Source organism: Rhinolophus sinicus, chromosome 16, assembly GCF_057876585.1.
Source record: "Rhinolophus sinicus isolate RSI-liver-muscle chromosome 16, RSI-T2T, whole genome shotgun sequence".
In the NCBI taxonomy this organism is placed as follows: domain Eukaryota; kingdom Metazoa; phylum Chordata; class Mammalia; order Chiroptera; family Rhinolophidae; genus Rhinolophus; species Rhinolophus sinicus.
Genome location: NC_142516.1, coordinates 148641119 through 148665616, shown reverse-complemented (window position 1 = coordinate 148665616; position 24498 = coordinate 148641119). Strand labels below are relative to the sequence as shown.

At 44.7% G+C, this 24498-nt stretch overlaps 1 protein-coding gene across 36 annotated transcripts in view; it reads right to left on the bottom strand.

The window, feature by feature from the left end:
• The window catches only part of DOCK9 (dedicator of cytokinesis 9), a 256192-nt gene that overhangs the window by 124764 nt on the left and 106930 nt on the right, over positions 1-24498 (bottom strand). For all 36 annotated transcript variants that reach the window (XM_074329465.2, XM_074329468.2, XM_074329454.2 and 33 more), the window contains exon 2: positions 13265-13381. In XM_074329465.2, the coding sequence (XP_074185566.2) occupies positions 13265-13294 (30 nt within the window). In that variant the 5' untranslated portion in view covers positions 13295-13381. The remainder of the gene's footprint in view (positions 1-13264; positions 13382-24498) is intronic.

The window sequence follows — 24498 nt, the reverse complement described above, 5'->3', positions numbered from 1 at the left end:
TTGTGGTATTCTTTTCTACTTCTCTATAAGTTAAAATCATATTTCTGCTAGAATATGGGTCTCTATCCACTTTATATAAATCAACATCAAGGCGGATATTCAAAGAATATCATTCCCATTTAGTAGCTTTCAACTAGGTGTTTTCTACATTTGCAAGGGGAAAGGAAAAGTATTTCACACTAAGAAGTGTGGTAAGACCTGAAAATTAAAACTAAACATAGACAGATTCTCAGACAACCACTGGGATATAAATTTCACAGCACAAAACAGCTTGAAAATAAAAGTCCCCTTCCAGCTACTACAATAGTCTAAAATAAAAGTCTAAGTTTGATCAGTACCATTACTTAGGTGGAACATGTACTGGTAGTCTTTGACACATACAAGTCCTTAATTATCTTGGCCAAATATGGGCAGGAGTCTATGAGGAGTTCCACAAAATTAAAGGAGTAATCAAAAAGGAAAACAGGACTGCCAAATAAAGAGAAAGGGGAGAAATCCTCTCCCAAAGGGCTTATATAATGACGCACAAACACCTGAGAGGTAAATCTGTGTGGGACTTTTTTTTTAACGGAACGAGTTGAAGAAGTGCAGTTCCCTGCCTCGCCCCAGGACTGGACTATGAAGAGTAAAATTTACGATCTCTGTGTCTAATTTGGAATGACAAATTTCAAACAGATCCTTTTTTATTTTAAAAACTTTTTTTGTTCTCTTGGTTGAAATGATTCCCTCCAAAAACCGGGTCATCTGAATGGCTAGGACCCATGTGTGGATGCTTAGCCCAGGGAGGCAGGGCCATGGCCACCTGAAGGGAACACACAGGCACAAAAGGTCTCCTTACCAGGGGCCAAGCCCGGGCTGGCTGCCATTTCCTGCCCCTTTTCATCATCACGCAATGCTCTTTCCTGACAGCCTGCTGCGACCCTGTTTCTTCAGCTTCACCTTGGAATCCCTCTCTACTATCAAAATTCCCGACCCCCACCTGGCCAGGCCTCCGCCTTCCTCCATCGGTGCTAGCCAACACGCTACCTTGACCCCACTGAGGCTGGGATACCGAGAAGCTCGTGTTTCAAACCACAAGCAATGTGAAGCGCATAATTTAATTAAACTTCCTATGGAAGAATCTGAGAAGTGATATTGGAAAGGGGTTTGAATGGAGAGCCAGGAAACCTGAGTTCTCATCTGAGCTCTGCCTCTAATTAGCTGTGTGATCTTAGGGGAAAGTTTTAGCTTTCTACATCCATAAAATAGTTTTCTAGGATCTCCAGGTTTCCTTTATGGTTTAAATATTCCACAGTTCTGTGAACATGGAATTCTAAGTCTGCCTCTCTCAAATGGTTTATCTGAGCGCTATGAATTGCTTTGTGAGAAACTGAAACATAAAAGACATCCAGAAAAAAAAGAAAAGAAAAGATGAATACTGTATCTGCGTTGATTTATAGTCCCCCGCTTATTTTTCTAATAAAAAGCATTGTTGGATTAAAAGGAGGGAAGATTCACTACATAGATTGAAATAAATAGAGGCATGAGTATTAACAAAGACATGCTTTTGTGTCATCATTTCTTTATTTTTCTAAACTTCTCAACTCATATGGCACTGGATTTTTTAATTAATCATTTTATAATGGGCATTAGACTATAACCAAACAATCCTCTTAGTCCCTGGTGGGAAGTATGCGTATCCACTGGGTGTTTAAAATATTTTATAGGGTTTTAATTAAGAGACTGAAACAAAGGCCCACCCTTCTCCTGGCAACACATGAACTATATCCCAGAGAAGCGGGTGGGCTGCAACCTGAGCCAGCTGTGTGGATCCACAGACTGTCTTCCATCTCTGCTGCTCAAAGGAGCCCAGGGTGGGAAGTGTCCTCCCTCAGACAGAAAAACAAACCACTCAGGCAGCCCAGAAGGGAGTGCAGGCTTTGAAACAGGAAGAGTTGGCTCCTGGGGCGTCCGAAACAGAACAACTCCCGGGACAGGCAAGGCCACGGTGCACCAGCTGAGACACTGAGTCAGAAAAAAGAGAGGAAGAGAGGAAGAGGGTTCTTCTCCTCAAGAGGCGGTGACTGGTCAGTAGGCACACGGCTGCAGAACACACAGAGACAAATTTCCTAGGTCTCTGCTGTTTTACGTCTCCGACGCGTCCTGACCCCTGAAGCTGCCCGGAAGTCAGAGAAGAAGGCCTGAGAACCACTTTGCTGACCTGCTGGACAGAGAAGCCCCCCGGCTCCGAGGCCAGTCAACTCCAACCTACTGTTAGGCTAAAAGGCAGACTATCTTCACTCTGCTGTCAACCGCTCCTGTTTGTAGTTCCCTATGAAGCATCTGTACTTGTGTTTATTTTTGTTTGTTCTAATTTACTGAGAAGAACTATCCCTTCAAACCTTTGAGGGCTTGATGCATTTGTTGGAGAGAGAGTCCTTTGATCTCCCGGGAGAAGGGTAACCTTGGAGGCCGCCAGGGCTCAGTGAAGGAAGGGAAGACGATGCCAGCAGAAATCAGAGCCCAGGCGGTCTAGGTAAGACTGAGCTCTTTAGGCGATGTCCCTGAGGCCTGGTCTATCTCCCTCCCTAAAGAGTCGGCCCTGGGTTGAATTTTTCTTGTGCTCAGCTGGGCCAAGTGGCTGGTGTCCGCTCGATGTTCTAAAGTTATCTCGGATTTTCAACGACTCCCTGTTAGATAGATGGCTCCCAACTATCCTTTCATCTCCAGGCCTCAGTCAAACCACAGGTGCCTCCAGTGTCTGTGGAGTTAGATCCCTTTGATGGCTTCTGGAAACACCCCTGGGGCTGCACTGTCCGTACATAAAACATTTTGTATCCAGGGCAGTATTAAACATTACCATTAGAAACTCTGGGAACTCTGCTGCGACTTACTGAGCACAGCAGTAAGGAAGCCTTTCCAAATATCTGGCCGACGCATTGGTTTCAGAGAAGATGACTTGCTTTCCAGAGGATTCAGTCCCAAGCTAGGCTGGAAACTGAAATCCACACAGGGCGTTCCCCACATCTCATTGCGAGATCATGTCTTGGCAGCAAACCCACTTGTTCTATTAAGATCAGACAATTCCATTTTCAGGGAAGCAGTTTCCTGAGGATTCGCAATGTTTAATTCACTAATCATTAAGAAACTGGACAACGCCTGGGACAAGATAAGGGTCTGGAGTAAGAATTCCATTTAGGTTTCTGGAGGGATCGAACTAAAAACAACTCCCAAGGAACTAATGAAAACATTACCAGGGCTGAGCCTTGATTATGGGCAGAGAAATGGACATCTCTGGGCCTCTTTCTAACAGCTCACCTTCACTAGCTCCTGCAGGGTCCCCAAGCTGCCATCTTTAACTGCCTTTCTCCGTTCACTCAGCAGTGTCACCATGTAAGGTCAATGACTGCCCTTGCCGTGCACCCCACGACGATGCACAGACTGAGGGTGCTTTTGCATGGACCTCAGCGCAGCCCTCCCTCACTGCTACGCCTGCCTTCCTGCTATCATCCCTCGTCTCCATTCCCTGCACAGCTGCCAGTCACCTTTCTAAAGTTCTCATGATAGTGAAGTCACGCCTCCACTTAGGTTCTGTCAATGACTCCTCACTGCCACCAGACAAAGTCCAAACTCCTGAGCACGGCCTAAGACCGCTCATGGCCAGCCGCATCAACTCTGGTCATGTTTCTGGACTGTCTCCCGCCCTTCTCCAACCCTCCAGCACACGGGGTGCTCTGACTCCCTGATGCCCTGACCGTGCTGCCTGGCTGCGGAGCCGCTCATAGCAACCTCAGGGCTCCTGGAACACATTGCCCTGGATTAGCACATGTGCCATTCTCCTGAAATCCCTCAAAAACCTTCCGGTGTCTCCCACCAAACTTGGAACCCTCGGACTACACCAAGACGGTTGCTTCTCCAACACCCAGCAGAACATCTGGCACAACATAAACATTTGTGGAGTGAATGGGCAGTTGGGGTTTCAAAATGGAGATTGTTCTATTTAGTTGTGAGATCACTTGAGGTTCCAAATGAGACAGTGTTTCCGCAACAGGTAGCTTTTGTGACCACATAATGGCCTGTTTCCTAAAATGTCATATAAATTTCAGTCGACCTTTGAGAATCATAAAAAATTCATTCTGCTACTTTCTCAACCCCCCAAATTATACATTATACAATATATATAATTGCCTGTTCAGATGCAGTAAACTATAACTAAGTTCAATGTTCAGAACCCTTAATGACCAGACTCATCAGTTCACTGAGTACCACTGCACAAGAGAGAATGGGGGTGTCCGGAAAACCAGGAGTGGACCTGAGGTCATTTGGAGCATAAGTGGCAGGTCTGCTTCCCCATTAGTAAGGGGCTCAGCCTGCTCCACAGCACATGGCTGTGCTACTCAAGTCTGCCACCCTCAAAAATAAAACAGTGTTGCCTAGAGGAGAAGAAGAAGGCTGCTCAGCTCCCTCCCCGCCAACTGGAGGACATCAGCCAGGATGGGCAAAGAGCTTTCCTAAATGATGGTACCGCTTTGCACTCTCACACATCTGTGAGAATCCAGATTATAAGGCAAATTTTCTCTCTGAATTACAGATTAAGAAAAGTGAATTTTAGGAGGGTTTATTGCTTGCCCAAACACCAAGGTTAGTAACAGGCAGACCTGGGACTAAAATCTAGGGTCATACGACTAAATCTTGGATCTTGCCACTACCCCTAGTGTCCAGAGCCCCGACCATCCCTCTAAGCCATTTGCATTCCATTCAGGAACATAAACTCGAGGAAGACATGTATGCACGTGTGGTTTCTTTCATTGTCCAGCTGTCTGTGTATGGCACAGTGTCTTCCCTCAGAATGCAATTTTAGTTGCTAAAGAGACCATACTTTGTGTGAACACCTAGCATAGTGAATATGCTTCATATTAAAACATGTCCATTATTTACATATTCCCATAGACCCATGAAATCTCTTTTCAGGAAGGCACACTCTCTCACAGGCCCCTCATCATATGTGTGAAGGTTTCACTTATGTATCCAGGAGAATGTCACGCAAATCCCCCCCCATTCATTCACCAGCACCACCACCACGCTGGTTCAGGCCGGCCTGTCAGCTCCTGGGATGCCATCCAAAGTCTTATGTTAAACACAATGGAGCAGAGATTCTGCTTTGCAGATAAAATGCTAAGCAGTGGGGAAGTCCTGCTTCTTCGAGGACTTCCGGTATCACAGGACTTTGCTGAACTTCCTTACTTGCTCCCCTGGACCTCATCCACATCGCAAGGTGCTGCGGTCCAAGGCCGCTTGAACCCATGCAGGACACCCTCAGCGGTGTCCAGGCACCACCAGGCACGCCAGGGAGAAAAAGGCCGCAGTGTGGACACCGCAGGACCCTTTTGGGTTGTAGGACCCACAGATTTTGTGCCTGGTAATACGATAAACGGCATCTCATAATTCTGAGCCCAAAACCTAGGTTTCCTTTTTCTTTAAGGACCTTTGGCTTTTGTTTTTGCATGAAATATGTTACGTCTCCCTCTCTTCTACCTTGGAACACACTCTTACAACCTCAAAGGCAGCTGGTGCTAGATCCCAAATCCATCCATTTCTTCAAAACATATTAAGTGCCTACTACAGATAAAACCCTATTGTAGGAACTTTCGGCAAATGCGAAGATAAATTGTGAAAAAACTATTGTTTGTAATAAAAATCCAGCAATTATGGTTTGCTACTCTCATAGAGATTTTATTTTCTATCTGGGGAGAAAATAATGAACAGTCTTGTAGTTACAAATAATTTATAGTAAAGAACAATATTAAATGAATGCTATCAATATAGTATAAACAGATCTCCCTCTGCTTAATCTATCCCTGTTGTAAGATAGCATCTTGGTTTAATCCTTCCTCTATCTGTGTGGAGCTCACATGAATAAACACGTAAGTATGTTAGAAGCAAACAGGGACTACAGTGAGAAGAAAATAAGACAGAGCAAGGTAAGGAGGACCAGGAAGGCCACAGAGGTTGGAGGGCACGGCAGTGGCACGGGCCTCACTGAGATTTGGGGAAAGCTTTGCAGGAAGCGAGGGACGGAGGGGACAGAACGTACCAGGCACAGGACCAGCCTGAGGAAAGGCCCTCAGGAAGGAGACTACGTGGAGTGGGAGAGGAGCCCCCCTACCTACCACCATGGGGCCCAGTGTGGCTGCAGCAGAGAGAGTGGGGAGAGGAGTGGGGAGATGGTCAGAGAGGTAGTGGGGAGACATGATCACGGGGTCCTTCAGGCCATGGGAAGGCCATCAGTGAGGGACTCCTAACACAGGAGTGCTGTCACCTGCCTTACCTTGTAAGCTTACTTCTTAAACGATCACTCTGCCTCCTCTGTTAACAGACTGAAACGGGGTTGGCACTTGCTAAGAGGCTCTTGCCTTCACCAAGGCAAGAAAAGGTAAGGGCTGTGCCACGGTCACAGCAGTGGGGTGCTATGTGACGATTCTTACTGTTACCCCTCCCATCCTAGTCCCCATAGCCTGCTTTCCAAACCCTCCTTGCTCTCCCGCAAGCTGCGCCTCACCGGGGCCAACCTGACATTAGCTCCCTCGGCCCATTTCTCCTGTAAATTTCTCAATATCCAATCTTCTCTTTGCAGCTCAGATATAGAACTCTCTCTGCCTCCTGAACTCTTCCTCCAAAGACCTTTAATTCCATCCCAGTAGACCCCCTACAGCGCTTTGCTTCAGAACACATCCTCATAATACCTCGCATCCTCAATCTCTTCCTCATTCCTGGACTCCCCGTCTTAGCCCATTCTCAGGTGTCCCCAATCCTGGTAAAAACTCTTACTACTGCCCTGAGCCAGCTGACTCCCTCTGTCTCCTACTGTGGCACGCTAACCTCTGGCCTCACCCACTCACTTCTGCAGCCCGGGCTGAAGAAACTGCCGTCATCGCCAACGGTGTCCTGCTCACCGCCTCTAAGGAGCCCTTCTCCCCAGCTCGTCAGCAGGAGTACATGACAGTCTGCCTGCCCACCTGCCTTCTCCAGAACCCCGCCGTGTCCTAGTTCTTTTCTTACTTTCTGTCTCTACATCCCACCCGCCTTCCTCCCAAGTGAGGGCACTCCCCGAGATTTGGTCCCCACCAGGGCTCTCATGCCCTGATCTCTTTGGCCACTGTTTTGTCTCACATTGCCTCGCTGCGCCCAGATCAAGGACCCTGGCTTCTGTCTCAGACTGGACTTCTGCATTTCCAACACTTGAAGGATGCTTAACACCTGACTGCCCCTCTATGTCCAACTTAATAAATGCCCGTGGGACTTCATGTCTGTCGTGACGCTGGTCACATTCTCCTGCTGATGACTAATATTAATCATCTCCTCTCCTAAGTTCTGAGCAACCTGAAAGCAGGAACCCTGTCTTATATTTACATCCTGAAGCATCTTACAAGGCTGAGTGAGCCCTTTGCACAAGTGGTATCACTATAAACTATAAGCTAAGTAAATGTACTCAACTCAGCTGATCAGTGCTATCTGAAAAATAAGCCTTTCCTCTGAGGCATATTTGATCACAAAAGAATGACCTGTCACTGTGTTCTGTAAAAGGCATTACTTGAACTAGAATGAAAATTCTCATCCCCTGAAGGTCTGGCCAGTTATCAATTCAGAAATATTATTTATTCAGATTTTTCAGGAAGTTTCAACCATAGACAAGAACTAACATCCCAGAAACCACAATGTTCATGAAAGTTACATTGTTGGCCAGTGAATTCTGACGGATAAAAATGTTGAGGAATTTATCAAAAGCGCACTTTTCAACAAAAAGGCCAGAACAAAGTGTGGAGATTATTTGTTTGGCAGCATATAATAAAAAGTGAGGAAAAACACTGTTAAAAAAAAAAAAAATTATCTTTAAAAAAAAAAAAAAAAAACCAGATGGGAAATGAGCTCAGGGACTTCCAGGCCCTTTGTAAGTAGTGGGGCCTGGCTTCCTTTTCAGGTCAGTGGTTTGTAGATCATTATCAGTCTCATGTAAGTAGAAGAGGAAAAGAAACAGAGGAAAAATAAAAATCAGGATGTTATTTAAAGGGAAATGGACTGACCACATTTTTCTGTACAACTCTGAGAACACTTTAGGATTCTCCTGTATCTAAACATTTCCAAAAGTCAAAATTTCTGGAATTGCCAATTATTAATAATCTTTGCTTTATACTCTCATCTTTCCTTTTAAATTCTCTTGCTAAGAGATTTGACATTGATAATACACCATAAAATATCAGTAGGAAGAGCACCTGAAAATCATTCCTCATCCTGGCTTCACACACAAGTGTAAGGACGACAACAATTTCACACTCACATAGTAGAGAAATCCTGTAACAACATGCTCTTTATTTAAAAATTGTGGTAAAATATCCATATAACACAAAATTTACCACCTTAACCATTTTTAAATGGACAGTTCAGTGGCATTAAGAATATTATTATTGTGTAACCATCACCACCATCCATCCACAGAACTCTTTTCATCTTGCAAAACTGAAACTCTGTACCCATTAAACACTAACTTCGTATCCTCCCTCAGCCTCGAGCAATCATCATTATATTTTCTATCTCTATGAATTCGACTACTCTAGGTACCTCACATAAGTAGAATCACTTCACTTAGCATAATGTCCTCAAGGTTTATCCCTGTTGTAGCAAGTGTCAGAATTTCCTTCCTTTTTTAGGCTGTGTAGAATCCCAATGTATACATACACCATTTGTTTTCCATTCGTGCCTCCCTGGGCACATGGGTTGTTTCTACCTTTTGGCCCCTGTGAATAATGCTGCTATGAACATAATACATAAGTGTACAAGTATCTTTTCCCTGTACAAGTATGAATCCCTGTTTTCAACTCTTCGGGCTATATCCCCGGAAGAGGAATACAATATGCTGTTTTTATTCCTTCCATACAAACTCTCTCCCTTGTTAGTTTATATCACATATCAAAGTCTAATGTTTGTAAAATATCGATAGTATCCATAAATTGCATCCCAACATCTTTTTTACCATTTACTACCTTCTCCATATTCCAACACTTTACACAGCTGCTCTACCATTACTAAGCTATCTAAAAAGCCAGGGTACATAGGAGCTCAAAAAGCCAGCTGTAGACACCGTGGACTGATGGCAACACCCTCACATTCAGTTAAAAATGTCACCGTCACCAACATCATCTGGTAAGAGGCTTCCCTTGAAGAAGAATCATGATTGGAAATGGCCAAACCCACACTGAATTTTATGTCTCCGACAGGAAAAGGGGGATTCCTGAGCATTACTTTCAGTTATGCATAGAATTGTTACTTCTAAAGCAACAAACCATCTTACATTTCTTTTTTTTTAAGATTTAGTTTTCATTTTAATAGTTAGCTTTCATTTTAATAGTTTCACAATTTTACAAAAATTTAAGATGTGTGCACCAAAAAGTGATTTTTCCAGTCATAATAATTTTCCCTCTGAATGTTATTTTTTTTTAAATTTCATCTTACATTTCTTGATCTAAAACATTTATATCATAAAAGTTATCATCTCCAATTGCCGAGTAAAGTTTACCTACAACTTACCCATGGAAAATAAGTTCTCAGATTATGTCAAGAAAAATTGATTAGACCACAAAACTTTGAGAACAATAAAGGTTCGTCAGTCATCAGAAAGTGTATGCCTTTTAAGACTCTGTTTCACCTCCATTCTTTTATTTCAGAAATTATCTAACTTCCACCAAACCAAGTCATTGATCAGGCAAAAACTTACAAATCTAGTCACTGGTATTTCCACATGTGCTTAATGGTACTCATTATTTACTTCTTGAATCAAAGAAAACTACCTAATATTCAAAATAAATTTTACTAATTTTAAATGAAGCCAAAAGTACCCAACTCTAGTACCCAGTGGGGAGAGATTATGTGCATGTGGAAGTGGATGGGCAGGGTGAGAAGCTAGGGAGGCACAGGCGGGAGGCTAGGGAGGCGCAGGCGGGAGGCTAGGGAGGCGCAGGCGGGAGGCTAGGGAGGCGCAGGCGGGAGGCTAGGGAGGCACAGGCGGGAGGCTAGGGAGGCGCAGGCGGGAGGCTAGGGAGGCGCAGGCGGGAGGCTAGAGAGGCACAAACACGGTGCCTGAGCCTTCCTCAGGGCCACAGTGTGGGTGGTGACACTTGAACACAAAAAGCATAAGAAGCCATTAGTGAAAGGCCCAAACCAATGGTCTTAGGTATTAATGTGCACAGTGTCGGCAGTAAGCACCAGCGGCATTGCGAGAATGGGGGGAGAAAATCACCATAGGAGTTGAAGTGGCCTCAAAAGGGTGAGATGGTTCTGGAAGGATGGAAAAGAAGAGACGACATTGCTGGCAAGGAGAACCACGAAGCCAAAGCAGAGACAGAATAGACGAGACCCCGAAGTACCAGGGCCAGGGTCTGATTCTTAAAAAGAAGTGTAGTGAGCAAGTAAGGGCTATATTAGCCATGGCGTTTTTGTCCCTGGCCCTAAAACTATACTTCACCAGTATTCTGATGGCGGAGAACTACCCTTTTGTTTTTTAAAATCCACATTTACTTCATGTCTCTCAGGTGTTTTTCTCCACCCTTGGCAAGTACATCCCACAAACAACTCTCTCCATAAGATGCATTTTCAGAAAACACTTAGATGTCCTTCGGAGGTGACCAATATCAACACATGTCCTATTCAAGAGCTAGACAAGTGTGTCATCACTAGCTACACTTATGTGTTAGAAAACCATTGTTCTGAATATGTTTGACAGAACTCCACATAACATTCTATCATTTTAATATTCAACTAATATTGTTTACTAGTAAGTATAGTATTGCAAATCAACCCCGAGCACACATTTTGCTCATTATTTGATCCATTTGCTAACCAACTTGATATCTTCTTTCCATATGAAATAAAACTTTCCCCTGATCGAATTTGTTTCCTCTGCCTCTAATAATATAACAATAATTCCTTTTCTATGCTGTCCAAAAAAAAAAAAGAAGAAAAATCAGGGACAGACAGAGGAATCTATGGCATTGCTAAGACAATTTTGCTCATTCAGCTAACTAGACAGTTATTAAAATCACCAAGACAAATTAGCAAGAAAACTCAGTGTGGTGTGAATGGCCTTACTTGATTAGAATTTGGGAGTCTCCAAGAAAACAAATAACAGCATCCAAATTTAAAGGGGAACCATCACAATCACTGTGATGAGGATCAAAGCTGAAATTCAAGCTCCTTAATCTTTGGAAAAATTCCACAAAAACAGAAAATAACACTTGCTCATTCAATCTCGGCCAGCAAAATGTTAGTGAGCTCTTTGCCGTTTCTAGAATATTTGTGCTGGTGTCCCCAGAGAAGTAGTTATGGGCAAATAGGACAAAGGAGTTTTTCTCCGTTTCAATCACTTGATTCTACAACTGTTTAAACATCCAGGTTCCTTGTCTCTGGGATAAAAGATGAAAGTAAATGAACTATATCTTGTTTCTTTGGTTTGTTTGCTTCTTAAGCCACTTTATCTCAGGGCTGCAAATACAACTTTACATTCTAGGTCGCAAAACTTGAAATAACTTTGTTACTCTAATTAATAACAAGAAGAATACATACTTCATGTTCAGAGAGACCTGAGATAACCTTTAGCATCCTTGGAACGCACTACAGGAAAAATATGTCAACACGGATTGCAATTTGTAATCATCTGATTTAACTTCTCATGTTAATTTGTTGCCAAAATCACAGGCAAAAAGCATCATTCTGAGGTTTCCATTCATTTGTCCTTTAGCTAGGTAGTCTATTCATGCAATGAAGTTTTTAAAACATTGTGTATTTTTAGGCATGAATTGAAATCATTACCCCAAAGCATAGTTTGGCAGCAGCATTGTACTAATAATGGTCAATTTCATTTCCATGGCAATTCTACCTTTTTTGGAAAGAACTGAAAAATAATCATTTTCTCCACAGGTACCTTTAACAAGTTAGAAAAAGTGAACATTTGTGAAAACTCTCACCTTTGTTATAAACTGGAGTCTCTTAAATGTGGTGGGGGGAAAACACTTTAAGGAATATAATTTAACAATCATTATTAACATAGAAGTTTCTAAAGACAGTTCAGTGTACACAGAACTGTATATAGTAGGTTATGTTCTGGGGAGTAGGATTAGAAAAAAATGTGGTAGGGGAGACTTTTAATGTCAAGTATTTAAACAGTACCTGCTGGTTTGTTTGTTTTTAATGTAAGTATGTAGTGCTTTTTAAATTAAATAACAAATAACCAATGAAGCTTTAAAAAAAGAGAAGAAAAAAAAACACTAAGGCACTCAATTCACAGAAGACAGGGCTTGGATAGTAATAGCCTCAGGTAGAGAAGCATGGAGGTAGAGAAGAAGGAAGCATGAAGAGCGAAGGAAGTAACCAGAATCTCCAAATAGGCCAAGGTAACTCTAGGTTACCAGGCAGCTAACACCCCTATATGGGGTTCCTGCAGGAAGAATGTTATTCCCACTCCCTCACCAGCCTCAAAGCTCTTGTGGGTCACTCAGCCACAGACCATAATCTGAAAGGTTTTCAGCAACAATCCAGAGTGCAGCTCACAGCAGGAGCTGTGCTGAGTCCTCTGCTGGAAGCTACTGAGCTCCAAGAAACAGCACCTGCCACTGCACCAGAGGTAGGAGTCAGTACGTACCTGGTTACCGCTAAGCACTTCTCTGGTGAGCCCACACACAGTTCAAAGCCTCTCTCACGCAGTCTCCCAAAGTGCCATGCTAAAAGGATCCATGACAAAATCCTCCACTGCTCCCCAGCAAATCCCATCTTTAAGATTCTAAGGCACTCGGCAAAAACCCTCAATTCCTCTTCACAAGATATAGGGTGCACTTGTGAGCGTTAAATCAGCCCAGAGAATAGCACTTTTATTCAAGATGAAACACACACACACACACACACACACACACACACACACACACACACACGGGGGGAAAAAAAGTTATATATATGTGTTATATATACATAGGCATGTTTGCATATATGTACATATATATACATATATAAGATATATTCATATATATTTATATCTGCATACATATGCAAAATTAATACCATTTAAAAAAATCAACTCATGAAAGACTGCCTGGAAGAATACAATGACAGAACTTTTCCTCTTACCATCTTTGCATCTTTTAAAAATCCTAAGTTACACAAATAATCAATCAATAGATAGAAAACAATTGTCTGTAAAGATGAACCCCATGGCTCTCTGTACAGAAAGTTAGAAGTCATCTACCTGAAAGTCATCATAAGGGAAGAGCAGCATCTCCCTAAGACAATCGTTCAGGATCTGTGTCTTCTTCTGGACGATGACATTTTCATAGTCAAGTGGCTCAATCAGCTTTGGCTTTGCCTGAAACGTGAAAAGATAAGCACTTGAAACATTCTTAGGGATAAAGGCAATTTCTGAAGATTAAAGAACTTGATACATTCTGCTCTGTGTTTGTATTTTCCAACTTTTCTACCCTTAGAGTGTTAGTTTTGCTACCAGGAAGAATCCGAAACAAGAGACAAAAGTTGCTTTCAAAGGAACAGAAGACACTTGATGGCACTCTGTCTATAGAAAGTCATACTTGTTCACTTATTTCAGCACAAAGGAGGCTATGGATTCTGGTGGCACTTCCAGTCACGTCTTAAGCCACCCTTGGCTAGGTCAGTCCCCTTGCAAGCACTTGGTTCTGCCAGAGCTGCCCTGCTTCTGGCTCCAGCCACGGTCTGGCAGCGAAGCCGCGACACCCACAGTGGTTCCAGCCATGACCACCCTGCCTTGGCTCATGGCTTAAAGCATCCACAGGGCTCACTATTCCATCTAAGACGCTATGGAACTCACCTCTGAGTCTCAAAATACCCCTATCCTGAAATATCTACCATGTACGTACATAACACCTAGACATAGAAAACTGTGCGCTGGACCAAAACCAGGCAAGCAGGGAGAGAAAAAAAGGTATCCCTTCAACCAGGGCTTGTGGGTGAACCTGAGGGTGTAGAGAGGGCCACCCCTGCCATGCACTGAGCAAAGGAAAGAGGCAACAAACAAGTGGGTAAAGAAAAGAGAGAACATGCCTTTTCTAATGATTTCCAAAATTATTCTTCTAAGCAAAAATCTCTTTCATCTTTGCCAGTCTTTGCCAGTCTTTATCCCTGATCTAGGTCAGGGATAAAAACACATATTCATCTAACTATAGCACAGTATGCCAAGTGCTAAAATAGGCATACACACGCACATACACACACAGCAAGATTATTTTTAAAACTATTGATAAAAAGGCATAATAAAGAATAATTATGATAGTCATAATTTCAAAAAATGCTGTAGATATAAAAATGACAATATAGGCTATATATAGACATCTGATGTGTAGCATCTAAATTGGATATTGTGACTGAGGCTGCTACATGTTCCCTAAATCTCTTTTCCTTCCACATACAGCTGAACTACCTTTCCCAGCCCTGTGGTTAGGTGAGGCCATATGAGTGTCTTCTGGCCGATGGCATATGAGTGGAAGGGATGTGGCCACTGCCAAGTCTGGCCCATAAAAGCCTCTGCACGGACTGAATGTTCCCCCGTCCCCAAAATCCCTATGTGGAAACCTAATGTCCAATGTGATGGTATTATGAGGTGGAGTCTTTGGGAGGTGATTAGATCATGAGAGTGGAGACCTCATCAGTGCGATTAGTGCCCTTAGAAAAGAGATCCGGAGAGCTTTCTTGTCCCTCCTGCTATGCGAGGACAGTGGGAAGAGGGCTGCCCATGGACCGGAAGTAGGCCTCACCAGACACAGCCTCTGCCGGTGCCTTGACTTTTGTTTACACAGCCCCTCCCAAGTCCATGAAAGAGCATTTCCCTCTTTTGTTCCTCCAGACTCTTACTTGGTTCCCTATTAGACCACATGTCCCGAACTGCAATTTTCTGTTGTTCCCAAATAAACCCATTCTGCTGGAGAAATACCTGGCTGTCAACTGGTTTAAGGTCAACAGCCTATTTAGCACACCAAACAGTGTTTTTGTTAATTAGATGAATTACTGTTTTTGCCGAAAGGTAGCTTGGAAGTATTTGATGACAGAATGTAGTGTTATAGATACTAGGATTATCTTGCTTTTGTATGCTAGTGTGACTGTTTCAAGGTGTTTTCACAGATGACTGCATTTAATCCACTGTTAAATTAACAAGAAAGCCATTGGACGGGGGGGGGGGGGGGGGGGGGGGCCTCGAACGCTGTGGCAGCCCATGTAAGCAAATGAAAACCTAAGCCTGTAAGTGCCTCATGGTTACAAAATCAGAACACTAAGGGCCACTAATCACAAACATGAGGCACAAACAGCCAACGAGGCTTTAGGCTGTAGTCAATCAAATAATTTCTTTCCTTTGCGCTCGCCTTTTCTCGACATAAGTCTCTCCCCAGCCCTGTCAGCTGAGTGCTCCTAACCATTTCCAGTTTGGTGCTGCCCGATTTGAATCAATTTTTGCTCAAATAAAGTCTTACAATATTTAATACGCCCCTGTTTATCTTTTAACACCATTTAACACCAAAGGGAGGCATGAAAACATCACTCTGTTTTACTGAGGCTGGAAACTGAGGATAACAAGTTATTAAACTAATTGCCCGAATGTCCCACCAAGAAACCAGCACAATTAGAACACAGTCTTCTGTCCAACAGAAGGCTTTCTTCTCCAAGCTGCCCTTTTAATATTCTGGGGTCACCACTGCTCACCCGTAGTAAATGTGTGGAGAATTCATAAGCCAACATTTCTGTTAAAGATGAATGACGCACGCTAATCAGGAAAGCCCATGGGATTGGTTCCAACCACAGGGAGATCTCATGGAAGAACTGTCTTCTTTGGTCTCAAGGACTGTGGAGATTTGAAATTTGTACAAACCCTTAGGTCACTTAATGAAATGACTCCTTAGGGACCTGATTGGGCAGAGGTCTCAGCAGTGGCAGGGAGAACCTTCCGAGATGGAACCCCTGACTCCAAGGAAAGGCGTCAACCCCAAGGGACTCTCCGCTGCCACATTAAGAACAAGGCACGAAGCTCTTGCTTCAAATACAAATAACTGGCACCATGGCTCCCTTCTACACGTGGCCCTCAGGAGGAGGAAAGAAAGAAGGGATCGGAGGCGATAAGGCCGGGAATGGAGATTGGTAAGGGAAGGCAGAAAAAGGAGGAAGAGACAACAGGCACAGGCAGAGGACGCAGAGGAGGAAGAAACACAGGAGGAAGAGAAAGTCAGAAAAAGAAGATACAAGACGAAACGACAGAAGACAGAGCACAGGGAGACTTGAGGTGGGTCCGTGGGAAGTCACATCCCCGTCCCTGCTACACTGTGGGTTCAAAGCACAGCCGCCTGTTGTCTCCTCTTCTTTAAACTGACGATTCACTAGTTACATTGTTCGCTGTTCTTCAGCTGCACTACGCTTTCCCAAGTGGTCACACGATTTGGGGCACAGCTGACTCCCCCATAGTGTCCCTGGTGACAGAACACCACACGAACAATAAGAGAAATTAGGCTGATTCCCAGACTGCCAGTGCCCCACTCCTGGGTAAGAAAGAGGCTTAGTACAGCTCTAGCACACGGACTTGGTACTAAAGGCATCTCAATGTGCCTAAATTCAATTCCTCCATGGTGACATACCTCCAAGAGCTGAGTTCCACAAGAAAGATTCTGGGTCTGGAAAGACCCAAACTGACCAAAGGTCATGGATGGTGCTGCTCGTAGGCCATTAGAAACGCCATGGTTTGAAACCCTGAGAATTCATGAGTTTGAATTTTACATATTTAAGGACACTGTGTCTCCCTAAGCATGATGGGGCTCAGCCATCTCGAGTCTATGACATTCAGAGCTGGTACAGTGCGTGGTTACGTTGCTTTCACAGGGTGTGAACAATGTAGCTCAATCCATACACACAAGTCCTTCAGCTTTCTCTCCTGTCTGGAGAGCAAAAGTCCCCACCTATGAACATTCATTTCTCGAGTTATTGTGAAAGCAGAGAGGGTGTGGTACTTTTAATTTACAGCAGACTACAACAGTGGTTCTCAAAGTGGGGTCCCCGGGGCGGCCGCGTCAGCATCACCTGAGTTGACACAAAAGTAAACTGAAGCAGAAACTCCAGGAGTGGGGACCAGCTGTCTGTGCTTGAGCAAACTCTGCAGGGGATTCTGAAGAGCCCAGGGTCTAGAATGGGGCTCCAGGAACTGTGTTGGAATTTGTCAATTCAGAGAGGCGTAAACCCAGTGCTCAGTTCCTTAACCTCCTTGGGGTTACAGGCCCCTTTGAGAACCTGGGCCCACCCTCCACCCCCAAAATGTATATACATTTTCCTTTGTAAAATTGTATACAGAGTTTTCGGCGGAGGGGTGTCATTCCCTGGAGAATAGCTACAGAACTGAGTTGAAGACACCCTGGACTCGTGGAAGAGGCAGGCTCCTAAACACTTAATTCGATATGCTGAGAGGTGCTGGAGTTACACGCAGAGCTAAGGGAGGAGGTGGAGCCAATTTCTGTCCATGGGCTGTGAAGTCTCCTCACTTCACCAAGGACTGATGCATCCAGAGTGCTGAAGGAAGAGAGAATTCTTTGCGTGGGCAAAGCTTTGAACTCGACAACACAGCGCTCCTCAGCGAGGCAGCAGAGTGGTTCTGGGGCATCTCTCGCCCCAGGGCCCATGACATACACAATCCAGTTCACCAGTGCTGACTCAGAGCTGCTCCTGTCATGCCCTCACACCTCCGCACCTGTCACAACCCTACAACCCCTCAGGCAGCCACCTACAAATGTTTTATTCTAGCAGCAGACTCTCACAAACAAATCTCACACAGGCAAGTATGTCAAAGAAGTTAAAGCAGAGTTGCTCCAGCCTCAGGGCGTGCAGCACTTGGCTGTATAACTGGGGCACCCCCTCCCTGCCCCCATTACAAGGGAGCTTTCCCCCCTCTGACTGCTGTATCCCTGGTGAGTAGCAGTCCTAGGGTGCAGTTCATTCTGCTTTGCATTGAAAGGACCCGTGAACAGCTCACCTCCTCGACCACTGGGACAGGGCCGGGTCTCATTCCCTGGCCCCCCACCCCCGTCATCATCTAGCCCAGGACCCAGACACCTACTGACTGTGAGGTTAATAAAGCCTAATGCCCTTCACTGGCATGGACCCCTCACCAGGCCCCACGTTCCTATACAGCACAACTGCTGCTCAGCATCTTGACTTATTAGGAAGATTTGCAGGAACACGCCCAGCATGTCAGTCCCCCCAGGGTCCTGACTCAGGGCACGGAGGTGTAGCATGAGGGGTCATACTGCAATAAACACACAGTCCGAGGCGCTTGGCCCCAGAACTGCCTGGGGGCATTTGAGAGTCACTGTTGTGCCAGCTGAGAATGCCCCCAAAATCATACAGCTCATACAGGAAAGAAACCTAATGGAGGTTTGCCCAATCCTAAACATTGATGCCACGTTACCAAATGTTGTGAAGCTAGGAGAAACTTTTCGAAACGACGGTAAATAATATACAAAGTTTGATTACTCATTCAGCAGGAAAGATGAAATGATCTGTCCTTGCGATACAGAGTAATACAAAATTGCGAGTAATACAAAAGTAATACAAACAGAGTAATACAAAACCATGCTCATATGAAGAGGTCATAATAGGAGGAAGCCAAAAAATGTAGGGGAAGAAAGTATTTCTGAATTGTGTCAAGAAGTTATTGATAAAAATGTGTTGTTTTCCTGTATTTCTGATGTTTGTGGCTTGAGTTAGCCTTTGAAATTTGTTGTGCTATTTTTTTTTAAATTCTAAATATTCACTTCCATGCCTTATTTGGTATTGATGATTATTTTTCTTAAACAAGTCCCCCAAAACTCTAAGCTTCATCAGTCACAAAACCTGGATATGCCCTGATAGGGCCACAGATACCACACAGATGTTAATCACATTGAAGGCAGTGTGGCCAGTGTGGTTATGAAAGCTGAGTCGTGCAGGCACATGGACTGTTATCAAGCTCCATAGAGTTAATGCAGGTCAAATGCTTGGCAGAACCTGGCAAACTGTAAGCACATAATAAACGTTGCTATTATTATTTAATTATAATTAAATGTGTTGCTTGCATGAGAGGATTCTTAGATTTTTTCATTTTTCGAGTGCTCCAATCTGTTTACAAAAACTATCCCACACCCTCCAGGAACATATGAAATAAAACAGACAACAATGGTAGGAGCATTCACAAAGAAAGGAAAACAAAAGGCCAAAGACAGAGGAAACAGTACAATAATAAACAGAGATGACACTGGAATTCAGGGATTAAGCCCCAAAGAAACATAAATAGATGCTTACATTATAAACTGACTTGAGGAGTACAGATCAAGTTTGTGTCTAGAAGGACTGAGAAAAACAACTGGGGGGTCAGGGTGCACAGAGAGGCACTTTAGACCCATTCCCATTTGGGAAACTCCATGAGAGAAGTAGATCAAAGATTCCAAAGGAGGAGAAAGGGGCAGATGGTAAACCCCAAGAGACGCTCCTCACTGAGGGTTACGTGGTGTTTACCCAGGGAGAAGATGGAGGCAGAGTCTGAGAGGCTCAGGTCCCACAGAAGGTTTTCTAACAGAGAATCAAAACCTTGGTTTCCATGGAGGAGACCCACAGGCAAGGCCAGAAGCCAGGGCCACGTGATCCAAATGCTGGTGAGAAGGAGCCCCACGGCACGGGGACATGTGCACACGTTAGCCCCTGACTCCCAGGCCCCACCCATCCCTCTCTACAGGTCAAAGCAGTGGCAACACAGCAACACAAACTTCCGGTGATCACGCAGTTCCCACAGGCGCCAAAGAGCATGACCCACCTGCCCTCCCATTAACCTCCCTTTCAGGCTCTCTAAACTCACTCCCTCCTGGAGCATTTGCTGCTGTGGGTCTGGCAGCTCAACGTTCACGCAAATTGAAATTCCAGATCCACAGGCAATCAGAAACCAGGGAATCTTCCCCATGCCAGGAAAACGAGATTCCTCTGGAATCCAGCAGACCTGGAAAGCGTCAGCCCACAAATGAGTTCAGTTTTGGCCAAACACACCTCGAAAATCATGAGAAGAGCTAAGCAAAAAGGCTTACTGGTGCTACTGCTCTTCCTTCTGACATGAGAGCTTCCTCTGATCTTTCTGGTCATTTCTTGCCTTTGTGCCTCTGATAAGTAACACAAGCTGAAACCTAAATGCCACTTCTTGAAATAGCAAACTAAGGAAATGGCAACTCTTGCAGTATGCTATTTTAAGAAATGAGAAATCCATCCTTTCTGCTTATAAAGAATTTAGGACTTCCTTGATTTCTCTGCATGGCCATAAAAGCTACTTGATCAGCTGAGGTAAAAACCTTTCATGGAGCTTAGCCCATTTTCAAAGCGGCGCACTTTTCGGCGTTGCCAACGGGACACCAGTACTGTTGCTGGGGAGGGGACGGTATGACGTGCAATAAGAAGAGGCTTCGGGAACCACTTCATAATCAGTGTGGCCCCATGAGCCCCTGGTACTGCTCTCTTGCACACAATCTCACGACATATTCCCACCAAGGCCTTCTTGAAACCGTCACATTTGAAGGAAGAATCCTCATTTTCCTATAATTAGGGTGCCTCTAATTATAGCTGCCTCTCTTCCTCACATGCAAATGTTATTAGCAGTTATGCATTCCTTCTCTTCAGAGTTTTACTGAGCATTGCGCCAGGTCTTTGGGGCACCACAATAAAAAGGACACAGCCACCCCACCCTCCCCAGAGAGCTCACAATCCAGATGGAAGACAGATGTGTGAACCATTAGAATACAATGCCTACCAGCCGTGGGAACCCACGAGTGGTGTCTGACCCACAAGAATGAACCTGACTTCCTCCCAACTGGGTTACAAGCTCCACCAGGGCAGATTTTTCCAGTTTATTCACTGCTTTCTCCAGCACCTAGAACAGCACCCAGCATGGCACAGGCACCCAATAAATATGTTGGATGAATGAAGGAACTCAGCAACGTGGGGTGCTTCTTAAAGGAGGCTAACAGGTAATGAATTAGCCAGAAGTCAGGGCGAATGGGCGATTCCTCGCGGAGAAAACAGAGATGACAGGGAGCGTGCTCACAGATGGTACCAGAGTTTGTAGGGCCTGAAGTCTGTACGATCGGAGGAGGAGGGTGTTAAAAAATGCAAAGTTATGACTATAAAGTTGCTGGAGTCCCTCCCAGGACCTTGGACGGAATCCTGAAACCGAAGCTTCGTTAGCTTCAGGATAAATCCTCCTCTGAGCACGGTGAGTTCCGGAAGCAGCAAGCAGCTCACAATAGCTGGGGCAGAGCCGCATAAAAGGCTTGGGTGGCAGCAGGCCAAGCGTTTGGGGCACCAAGCCCTAGGGGTGCTACAGCATCCCTGGAAATCTAACGTGCTAGAGAAAACTACCTTTATGAGAACTCCTTTCTAAAAGAATACTCTGTGGCTGCAAAGAACAGGTGAATAAGTTACCTGAGGTGGGCAGCAGGACGCCTGGATGGGCATACTTGAGAAATCATGGATGGTTAACCGTACGGCCTTAGTTTCTCTGAATACGTGGGCAACACTGGAGTCAAAGAGGAATGGTTCTGTACAAGAGGTCCCCACTGCACCTCTGCCTAAGCAGTCCCTAGTCTCCCATCTAAAACAGGAAACAATCTGAATAGCACCCCGTTGAGGGAGTACCAATGATTAGCCCTCCTGGGGTGCCCATATCCCAAAGCCACCCCAGCCTACACACAGCCTGTGATAAAAGATGAGGCCAGAGTGACAGGCGAGCCCGTTGACAAGGGGCCTAAGGAAGCCAGCAAACTAGTGCAGGAAGAAGGCGACTAGAGCCCTTGTCATCCTGTGGCCATGGACAATGACCTCCCATCACTTTGTAACAGACATGCTCTTCTTCCCTTAACCCAGGACGTTAAAACTTAGGAGACCCAGGTATTCAATACGATCGCATTCCGCTTCGGTAATGCATGTTCTTCTCCAGGTTGGTCATTGGGGTGTGCAGGACCACGGGCTTGGCAGCTGTTTAGAAGCACGCTTGTTGAAAAGGAGCAGGAGGTTGGGCAACATTAGAACTCCAGTTGTACCAACGTCAGAACCTAGATGATCTGGTCCAGGCCTCTTGTCGCACAGACAGGGAAACCTGGGCGCACGGGGGTTACGTGACTGTCCCAGGGCCCAGGAGGAGCTGCTGCCAGGCGGGCAGGCCTGGATCCAAGGGCTCCTGACACCTGGTCCATACGCAGCCTCTACATTTTAATTTCTGCACTTTCATTGACAACCTACACAAGCACGTTATACAAAAAACTGGAGGGAAAAAGAAAACCTGATCTAAGCTGAGACTGAGAAGCAAGCTCACACCTGGGCATTAAACCACAACAAGTGAATGAACTGGAGAATGTTTGGGAGAAGACATAACAAAACACCAAACTCTCAGACATCTAAATATATTTCTCACGCTGAAATGTCACGTTATCCTTAGGACATGCTAACACCAAGAATGACATACTTGTGAATCTAGTTTTTTATATTATAAACACTGATAAGATGTTGAATTCCCTTTTTATACAGCACCCCAGAAAGCACTCAAATCAGAGAACCTGTCACCTAATGTTTTCTTTAATTAGGCACGTCGGTATTAGCAAAACGTGGACACTCAAAATCAATTTGATAGAAGGAAAAGAGTCTGGATTTTGTATTTGTCAGTTTTATAAGAAACTGGTTTCCTGAAATTATTATCCTATTACTAAAAATGAAGAGAAAGACTGCGAAACACTATCAAATCAATGGCATCTGGAAATGGTGTAAGAGACAAATAATGGAAATTGAGGTAACAATAAAGATAATAATACTGACTAACGAAAACGCACATAACTACTTGCATTTAGTCAGCGGCACTCCATGGAGATGTTGCAGAGAATGTTAACGAAGAAAGGAAGGCACAACAGGGGTTTATGGGACGTGCTCCATGCCCTGCGCCCAGGGAGCACGCAGGAGAAAGCTAAGTGGAATGGGCCTATTGCCCTTGCAAACACAATGCCTGAAGTGTCTTCTCTCCTGACACAGGCCTGGCCTCAGAGGCAAAGAACAGTGTAAGGAGGACAGAGACGGCAGAGCAGAGCCTGAGGGGCAGGCTCAGCATGTCTCTTACACACGTCCATCCCAGCGTCTAATCCTGCCGGCCAGTTTTTCACATGAGAAGAGATAATGAAAACAAAAACGAAAAATGATACCCTAAGGTAGTTATACAAGTAACTCTATCTTAAATCTATACTACAGATTCTTTTCCAGCCAATAAGTCCCCCATAGCTGTATGGCCTGAAATTCTTCATTCTTCCCGTGTCCATAAAAGCTATTTTTGGAACCCTGAAATGAAGAGGTCAAGTAATTAAGCTAAAGGCTCCAAAAGCCAGATTTAGTGAGATTTCAGAACAACTTACTTTAAGCTACTTATTTGGAGATATTGGGGGTGGAGGATGGAATATTCATAACATATATCTGGTTTACAGAAGGGTTTCTGCATACTTCATTGCCAGGAAGGCAGATCGGAGACCAGGTAAGGACAGATGTAGGGAGTGAGGATTAAAATCCTGGTCCCCAAAATGTTTACTATTGTTGGAGGTGGTGACAGGTAGATGGGAGTTCATAATACCAGCTAAGTGGTCCTTGGAGTGTGGCCCCAAATCAGCAGTATCAGCATTACCTGGAACAGGTTAGAAATGCAAATTCAGCCCAGACCTACTGAACCAGAAATTCGGGGGCAGGGGGAGCAAGCCGTCTGGGTTTCCCAAAGCTTCCAGGTGATTCTGATGCTACTCATCTACTTCCTTTTGTGTATGTTTAAGAATTTCATATTTAAAAGTACTTTCAAAAATTCCTGGCTCTATTGACTATCGGCGCTGTGGCCTTGGGGTCGTTATTCAACCTGCACACCCACATCTGGAAATGGGAAAAGTAACAACTTTTCTTATCATCACGGGGTTAGTGAAGCATTTCAATACACCGTGCCTGTCCAGGGCAGAAACTCAACCAATGGTGGTCCCGGGAATCACACATAACTGTCATTCCGACACAAGAGAGTTTTAGCCCCTACAATGTACACATGCCTTTGCGGGATGACACACACATTAGCTCATTAAATCTCTCCCCAGCGCTGTATGGTACATCATCACCGTTTCACAGATGAGGCAACTGAAGCTCAGAGGGAGTGCACGAATTACTGAAGGTCACACAGATGGTGACCCTTCCCATAACCCACTGGCAATAAGCACGATGGAATTTCAGAGTTCTAGGACAGGAAACGCTCCCCAATCCTTCTGTTTCCCTTTGTATGAGAACTCAATAACACTGCTTCACACTGTGAGGCCTCCTCAGCCACCACTCAGGGAGGACAGAGTCTGACGCCCTGCTCTCTGCCCGGCTCTGAGACCTGGAAATGGAAGCCACATTGACCGGCTC